This window comes from Phalaenopsis equestris, unplaced genomic scaffold (genome assembly GCF_001263595.1).
Source record: "Phalaenopsis equestris unplaced genomic scaffold, ASM126359v1 Scaffold000513, whole genome shotgun sequence".
NCBI lineage: Eukaryota > Viridiplantae > Streptophyta > Magnoliopsida > Asparagales > Orchidaceae > Phalaenopsis > Phalaenopsis equestris.
The window spans coordinates 2884080-2893495 of NW_018164953.1; the positions used below are offsets into that span (position 1 = coordinate 2884080).

General features: G+C 39.1%; 1 protein-coding gene across 1 annotated transcript in view; it reads left to right on the plus strand.

The window, feature by feature from the left end:
• Window positions 1-8597: 8597 nt before the first annotated feature.
• The window catches only part of LOC110028543 (solute carrier family 25 member 44-like), a 1708-nt gene continuing 889 nt past the window's right edge, over window positions 8598-9416 (plus strand). Inside the window, exon 1 of the mRNA XM_020730442.1 lies at window positions 8598-9416. This exon is cut by the window's right edge and continues 889 nt beyond it. Within this exon, the coding sequence (XP_020586101.1) occupies window positions 8988-9416 (429 nt within the window). The 5' untranslated portion in view covers window positions 8598-8987.

Below are 9416 nucleotides of genomic sequence, written 5' to 3' on the forward strand. Positions count from 1 at the left end.
ATATATATATATACATATATAATTTATTTAAAATTAAATTAGGATAAATTATTAGATATTTAATTTTTTATAGGAAAAAAAAGTCCTGTGCTGTCTTGATTTTTTGTTTAAATAATTTATAATTTATAATAAAATGTTATTTATTTTGAGAAGATTTTTTCTTATTTTTATATATTATTATCCTGATGTTTTCTTTTTTCACTCAAAAGCTACTTTGTTTGGTAGGAAATTGACATGCAGAAATGATTTTCTATTAGTAAGGTGGAGTTCATGATTGATTCTTGCTTAAGTCAACAAGAATGATAGCTTATATTGTTTTTATTAGGGATAATTACTTCCGTGTTGAACCCAAATGTGTTCGAGAATCACACTCAAAGGATGAAGCACGTAGAACAAGTGAGAGAGAAGAGAATGAACTCTAGAGAACCAATGTCTAGAGTCTTTTTCTTATAGAATGACCTCCTATTTATAACTATAGGAGATACTTTGAGTACATAATTACCTTTAGACTTCTGTCCTGCGTGAAGGAACATGAGGGTATCAAGGTCATTTACACAGTATATTTAATCATGCTGATAAATGATAATTGTTGATTGATGGTGATACAATTCTTATTCATCGACCCATACTTGTTTGCTCGACGGTGATAGGCCGAATCATGTGAATATGGTATGAAAGTTCTTCGGTTGGGTATGCCCATGGCTTCTTCTCAAGTTCTGGTTCGTTCGTCTTATTCACCAGTTGATAGTTGTCTTTCGTTCGGCTCACCATGTGGGTTCCTTTCGTTCGACATCGTTGTTGGTCAGCTGGCTGACTAGGTGAATGATTGATAGGGCTTTGTAACAATCTCGTAGCTTTGGCATTAATTTTCTTAATTGTTCGATTTAGTTCGTTGACTGGTTCAGTCACATCCTAACCAGGGACCCACTTTGTTTGTCGTGTAACTCAGCTTTACATTGAGATACGTGCTTCCATAATTTCGTCACAGACATCTAGTTTCTCAACTTTATTATTTTTTTAAGTGATAGCTGTGACAAAAACAAAAAACAAAAAATAAATACTATAACTTTAATTCTTGAAATCAACGTTTTATAATTATATTCCCATGATTTATGTGCACTACCACTTAATAAATAAGGTTTCAGTATTTCTTCTTGGTTTAGACTTTTGATTGTTTCTCATTGTGAGTGCTCTGATGACGAGCAGTAAGAAGTGCCAATTTTGGGGGACCATCGTACAACATCTTGATGAAGGCCTTTAGGTTACCTGTCAATAAGATTCTTCCTTCGCACCTCCTGCTTAGAGGTATCATACTGATGTCGATTCGATCGCGGAACAAGGAAAATGCATTGAGGGCGACCAATCTACCAAGAAGAGAAGAATAAAATAGCTGGCTTTCAAGAAGGGGCCCTTATGTGGCAGTGATGATGAGGGTGATTCACCAGATGATGTTCCTTTGGCGCGCTAGAAATTTGGGAAAGGCTCAGCCGCTACTCTTGTTGAGGCATCAGTCGTCCCACGCAAAGGGAATAAAAGGGGATGTTCAACGGGCTCCCAAGGATGCGATGCCTAAGGAAAAGGTCATGGCTGGTCGCCCTCGTATTGAAGAGAACAGGGCTATGGATGCTCCACCCATGCGTAGTGAGAGTTCCTCCTCCTTGCTTTGGTCTAAGGTGGATCAACTCCTTAGTAGGAGTATGATTTTTATTTTATCAATGAAGACAACTATTCAGTCTTCCTTGACTTTTCTTTTCGCGTGCAGCTGACCAGATTTCTATTTTTGACTTACCGAAGGTTGTTTTGGGTCAGACGTCAACTCCTCAGAAGGCTGCAGGGAAGCAATCGACGGTCGTAAAAAGAGAGCCGACCGATTGTGTGGTTCACCACATGGATAAGGCATCAGCTTTCTTTGCTTGTGAAGTTGAAGCTCGAAATGACTCTGAGGCTCAATGGGAGGCCAAATATAAATGAGTTGAAAGCGCAGTTGAATGCTCTTTTTAAGAAGCTATTGATGGAGATCTTCATGCTCAAAGTTGACATTGCGGATCATCGTACTGAATCTGGGATCCTTCATATGGAGGCCGTGCGCTTGCGTACGGATCTGACAAATGTTTATGAGGATTGTTCGGTCTTTAAGTTTCAGGCCAAGGGTGTCGATGTTGATATGTTTAAGTTAGGTGATTGAGTCATGTACAAAGGGTTATTGAGGCGTGGGTTAGTTGTCCTCAGGTAGCCGATGTGCTGGCTGTAAAATTCTTTTTATCTGAATGAATATAAATTTTGTTATTTGATTTGAGAGCCATTCATTTAACTTGAATATTTAATTTTTATTTATTTATTTATTTATTTATTTTTGATGTGATATGGCGCTTGCATTCCTATGGTACAATCCACAGCTTTTCATCTTCTGTTTCAAGTCCTATATAATATAAGGTTCGGGGGACTTCCGTGACCTCATTCTTTTTCTTTAAATCCTTTAGTTATTTCTTCTCATTCTCTCTCCCTTTTACTGCATCCCATGACTTCTAAATATTTGCCTAAGAAGTTTGAAAAAGTGCGAGCTTTGGAGTGCTATGCTCTATCGTCCAACAAGGATTCAAGGATGTGGAGGTGGTATGTTTAAGAGGACGGCAAAGTATTGGAGGTTCCGAGGCCAAATGATTGGATGACTTGTGTTGTATTGTGATCAATTCATTTAGGGGATTCAACTTCCTTTCTATTGTGAGCTTCGGGCCCAACATGATATCATTCTGACTCAATTGAATGCAAATTGAATAGCAACAATGATGTCCTTAGACATTTATTATCGTTGAATGGAGATACCTTGGTCACGGGAGCTATTTTTCCATGTGTTTTCCTTCAGGGTCAATCCTGATGGCTTTGTCAACTTTACTTCAAACAGGAAGATTGATTGATCGACTTGGAGAAGAAAGTGCATAATTGGAAGCATCACGTCTTTCTGGCATCAGTGAAAGAATGGGGAATTGTTACTCACCCATCCAGGGAGTCATACAAGAGACATAAGTTCCCTATTAAGATGCAGGATTTTGCATCTTTTATCAAAAGGAAGAGCCTTTTTGTTGTCCAGTACACTCGTGAGGACCTATTCAACAAGGTTTTGAATCCTCACAAGTATAAACGGATGTCACAAGAGCTATAAGCTACTTCAAATGTCGAGGAGTCCAAGGGCCAGATTGACAAGGTGGTCAAGGCTTCCACGATGGAGCCGAGGATGACGAAAACATAGTGATTTTTCTAATTCAAGCCTGGACAGATGATCAGCAATTTGATTTTCAGCTCCCTTCCTATTGATACACTAAAATAATGTGTAATTTTATGTATTCATTTTATGCTTAAATTGATGATATTGCATTTTAAAGAATATTATTTTCATGTTTCGTTGCAGGTATATCAATTTTATGCAATTGAAGCAAAAAAGAAGAAATTTGGAGTCAAAACAGAGCTTTTCAACATCCCTGGTGCCAGAGGTGTCATTTTCCAGAGAATTGGCGCCAGATGAGTCATTTTACAGAGAAGCGACACCAGAAGCACCAGAATTAGCACCAGAGAAGCCAAAATCCAGAACAGCGTAGACTTCAGTAGGCTGGCGCCAGAGACGAAATAAGATGGAGTAAGACGATTAATGACTTTTTTTAGCAGTTTTAAAGGCTCCAATCTATTCAAACACTTTATGGAGTGATTCAATGCATCTAGACACTTTGAAAATGCTATTGAATGAAAGGGCTTGTCTCTTGGTGTCAAGAGGTGTGCCTTTTGGGAAAATAGAGGGAATTTTGAACTCTCTTTGAAATGAAGGTTGTCCCTAATTAAAAAGAGAAGTATCTAGAGAAGAAAGGGGGGGCGAAAGGTTTGAAGAGAGAGTTGGCATGAGAGAGAGAAGTCTTAGGAGAAGAGACAATTTTCTTCTAGAGCTGTAAGAGGAAAGGGAAGGTAAGAGATTTCTTCTTCATTACATTTCTAAGAGAGAATTGAGTGTGATTGTAAAAAGAGAAAGTGATTGAAGGGAACTTCAAGGGATTTGTTTGAGAAGGAGTTTTAGATAAGTTGTGTTCTTTACTTTCTTTGTTTTGTAAACTTATATATATCATGAATTCTGAGTTGACTTCTTTATCTTTGTCCCTACAATGAGATATGCCTTTGTGAAGAATTAATTTTGTTATATAAGGTTTTAAATGTCAATAAATTGTGATGATTCAAACTCTGATATTTATTTACTTTATTTATTTACTTTACTTACATCTTAATTTACTTTTTATCTGACAAATTAAAAAGTTAAAATTTATTAAGAAACATAAGATCTGAAAGGGCTATGCTTTCTGCAACAAGGTAAGCGTCACATTCAATTTTATGGGTGATAATGTAGTCCATAGGATTGTGTGCAAATTAAAAGGGAAATATACTTTGATGGACGCAAAATTGGAGATTTTAAGGTGACAGATTAAAATCCCCAATTTGGTTTAGTTGCTTGGAAACTAAAGCAAGATTGTTAGCCCTCAGGAGAGGGAAAAGTGAGAGCTCTGGAGTGGCAGCCAGGATCCTATAACCACATAGAGTTTCAAATTGTGAGCTTTAGCCTGTCACTCTAAAAAAAGTTTTCTAATTCTACACTTTTCAAAGTTTATTTCCCTATTTATTTGCACTCAACCATATGAATTACATTCTCATCCATACAATCTTATGTGATTCTTACCATTAGTTGATTGTGAAAATATCATCATGGATCTTACATGCTCTGACAACAAACATTAACATCTTAATTGGCCAAATCCAAAAGTAAATGAAATATAAGGTTAAAAATCATCACAACTTATTCCAACATTAAAGATTAATACTTTACACAACTTCCATCCAATACTTAATCACTTATCATATTAAGGAAAAAAGGTAAATTAAGGAAAAAAGATCACTTATCATATTAAGGAAAAAAGGTAAAGAAAACTACTTAAAATTCATGGAAAAAACACAATTACACTTAAGTTTGAAAGTAGAATTCATGTAAACAAACGAGAAGTCTAAATTAAATCAAATGTAATTTTAAAGATAAAAATTTATCTCAAATCCACTTCCTCAAACTCTTGAAGTTTCTTTGAATCTCTTCTCTTCCTTTCTCATACAATACTCTCTACTAACACACTACAACTCATCTCTTCTTCTCTATAAGTATCCTAAATAATCTATGAGAGAGGTGTCGGTGGCGTAGCTATGGGGGGCGTGTAAGAGTCTCTCTATGACGCTGGGGCAAATGTATGAGAGAGTTCTTCAATCCAATCTAAGTCTTCTTTTATAATTTTCCAAAAGGTGCTTTGGTGGCTCTTCAAAATGTGTCCATATTCAATGAATGTTCCAGGAGTTGCGTCCTTTCAAAAGCCAATTTAATGCATTTTCACGTCCATTAACCATTTCCCACATTTTCACCAAAATTTGCTTCAAACATCTCTTCAAAAATTCGTGCAAATTCATTGAATCATCAAGTAACTACCTCTGGTGCTTAAGCGCGAGGTATGTGGCACGCGCTTAAGTGCCAGTTCTGGGTGTTTAGGCGCCACAGTTCTTTTGCACACTTTCTTAATTTTTGCATCAAATTTGATCCTTTTTCACTCCTTTCACCATTTTTCATCGATTTGATTGTACCTGAAAGAAGATTTGATTGTACCTTTGATTGTACCTGAAAGAAAAACACAAATACCTTTCATTAAAAGCATAATATCCTAAAAAATAGGTATAAAATATATACATAAATACTATATATTTTAGTTGTATCATTGTGTCAATAAGGATGTTAATAATCTGATAGTTTATATTACTCTTGGGGAAAAAATCCTCATCGGTGAAATCAGCAAGGGGTTGTGAGATGTATTTTGGGGCTAATGCGGTTGCATAAAATTCTCCCAACCAAATTCTCTTAAGGCTGACTAGGTGGAAAGATTCTACATCTCCTCCGAAGATGGCTGAGACTGCATCAGTGATGTGAATTGCATGCACTCAAACTGGCTTATTTGAAATCTTCTTTATCGGTGTTTTCCCCTATTGCTGGGTAATTGCTCCCAATGCCAAAACTTCTTTAGTTTGCTAGCCCTGATAAATTCCTTGATAATGCTATAGAGGTGTTGCAATTTTTTGTGTTGTGGTCGTGATCCTGATGGTATGTGCAATATTTCTTTGGGTCTTAGAGGTAAGCTTTGCTCTTCATGGAGGGAACTTTATTGAAGTACTTCTTGTTCTAAGTGTCCTCTAATATTTTAGTCATTTATAACCTCAATGGAGTTATCTTGAGCTCCTCATGATGAGGTAGGGGCACATTGTACTGAATTGATCATTGGTCAAGATATTGGCTTTGATTCCCATGTTTACAGGGTTTGTCGACTCCCCTGTGGTCTACAGGCGGTCGATGGACTTCATGGCACAGGTGAACGGAAGAACATGAATCATCCCTTGCTCAGAACCTATTGTCCTTGGAGGATCTCTTTTGCGAACGATGGGTGAAAGACTCTGCTCTGATAGAAGTGAGTGTAGAGTTGTACTCATTGATTGATATGTGGTTGTTAGCCATGTTCAACAACTTAACTAAGGTCTTTGGTCATTACAAACCCAAAGCATATTGAAACAAACCTTCCTTTAGCCTTTGAGTAAGGGGGTCCTGCTCCATGAAAGGTTTCAAATCTACCACTTCAAACATCTCCTTCTGAAACTGAGAATAGATGAGTGGGGGCTCTCATTCCACCCTTACCTTATTTGCAGAAATATTTATGAGCTCATTTAGGGCTTTTAGGCAATTGTGAAATGCACCAGAAACATTCTTTTGAAGTTGACAAATGAGGTGATCACCCCTGGTGGCAATTTATTGAACCACCTGAGGGTCGACTCCCTCTGTGCAATGAAGAAGAGGTGGCACTTCAGAGCGTTTATGGTCATTAACAACACACGATCAACTTGAAGGAAGCTATGTGGTTGGTCGGATCAGTCCAACCCTTGTAAGATTCAAGTGCAGAGATTTTGAAAATTTTTAGGGGCTCAACAAAAAAAATTATGCCAAGAGAATGCATTATTTGGTTGGCAAGGCATCTCAGTGTGCTTGAACCGCTGTCTGACATTGACCCAACACTATTGAAGTGATGGAATATCCTTCACTTTCCACAATCAATGATGTGCTTTCGTCATTGGACACTCGAGGATTATGTTCCCTTCCCCAAGCCAATGCCTCTTGAAGGGTGTCCATCATCTAGTCTTCTAACTCCTATGTTTGTTGTTCCACAAACCTCTAGTGTATTTCATATTGTCGGTATCTATGTTGTGGTTTTCTTCTCCATGTACTACTCATATTGTATATAATATGATTCATGCTCACCACACCTTTTGGGATGTTCAATTCTAATCTGTATATGAATCACACCCAATGAATATAGTGTAAGATGAGAGAGAGAGAGAGAGAGAGATGCACAGTTATCAGAATTGTTGATTAGCTCTTTTTCATAAAATGATTTCATATTTACAGACGATGGAGTACAATATGTGAAATTACATATTTACTCATGCTTTAATAGGGCATTACATGATATTATAGGTATTTACATATATATGTCTACGACTCGACTAACGTCTAGCACGACTGGAATATGTAGGCCTTGATTCGACAAAACCTGCTCGTCCGAATTTGTCAAATCGGAGTTGTCTGCCGGCCTTTGATAGTCTTCAAATCGGCAAGAATTCAGTTCGATCAGCTTGGCTTCCAGCTAGCTATTCTAATATTGTCATCAAACATTAATTCTTGGATAAGAAACTTCTATTGATAGAATAAGACTAGACTATCAGGCAATGGGTGAACCACCGTAATCGGATAGGTAGCTCATTCCTTGATGATTAGATCCTTCGAGATGTTCATGAATTATGTTATTGTCAATTCTTGGTTGGTGATAAGGAATCTAAATGGCGTCAGTGAGATGTTCTTCCCTTGAGTGGGGTTGCGGCAATAGGCAAACCAATATATTTGCTTAGCTTGATTAACCTTAGTCCTTGGTTCGGGTGGCCAACACAAGGTCGGTCTTTAGCCCTGGTTCAAGGGGATTTACCTGGTCAAATGAGTTGGTCATTTGATCTCATGCTAATGGGTCCTCTTTAATCATATTTTTCTAACCCTAGGTCCGTTGAATTTCCTTATGATTTATACTAGCTTATTCTATTAATATATGTGCGCGCTGAATTTATGAGTGTCAAGATTTAACTACAATTTTACGCAAAATTAAATTTATAATCATGAAAATAATGGTTCGAATATTTATAAGCTATATTAACTCAAAAAGAAGTTGCATGTTTTAGGCCGGTCCACTTACACTTCCCTTAGACCGGGAAACGCCGGTACGTTGTACGAAAGGCCTGCGGATAGGGCGAGATGCCACGCAGCTAATACCTGCGATTCTCGCACGCTAAGCACAACGCTCCATCTCCACTTTTCAACAGTTAACCGACACCTGTGAATCACTGCTGAAACTGGATGACGCTGTGAGGACCAATTATGCCCAATATGCACAAAGCTCCCCAATTTTAAAATATTTATATCTGAGCCCTCATTTCTCAACACCTGCAAATCTTTCTCTCTTCTTTGTCCCCGCTGCTCTTCTTATAGTTCGCCCAACTGCTTCAATCTTTCTTTTCCCCGCCGCCAGCACTAACCCTAGATCTGGGTCGCCTCCCTGCTGGGAGTCTACAGCTGAGATGTTTTCCACGGCCGCCGCCGGGAAGCACATCGGAATAAGATACTCATCTAGAGAGACGCCGCATCCCCAGTGAGCACTCCTAAGATTAGTTCCTCAACTCCCAAATCTCTGGATCGATTACATTCGGGTCAGTGCTAGATGTACATAGAGAGCTGAGAATTAGCTTTAAGGTTATGTTTACGATTCTGCAACTTCCGTAGAGATGAAGGGTAGGCCGGAGATATAGTTGAAGATAGAGAGGTGGAGACTAACAAGATGAACGTGACGGCTGCAGCTACTGCAGCGGCAGCGGCGGCGGAGGAGGAGGATCAGTCACCGGTGGAGATCCATCTTCCTGCAGAAATTGACTGGGAGATGCTCGACAAGTCGAGATTCTTCTTTCTAGGCGCCGCCCTCTTCTCCGGCGTTTCAGCCGCGCTATACCCTGCCGTCGTCCTCAAGACGCGGCTCCAAGTCTCTCACAAACCCCTTTCCTGCTTCCCCACTGTAGCATCTATCCTCCGCCATGAAGGACCCCGCGGCTTCTACCGTGGATTCGCCACCTCCCTCACGGGCACTATCCCTGCCCGAGCTCTCTACATGGCTGCGCTCGAGGTCACCAAGAGCAGCGTCGGTACCGCCGCGATCCGCCTCGGTATGACGGAGACGGCGGGCGCCGCTGCCTCCAATGCTGCCGCCCGGCTC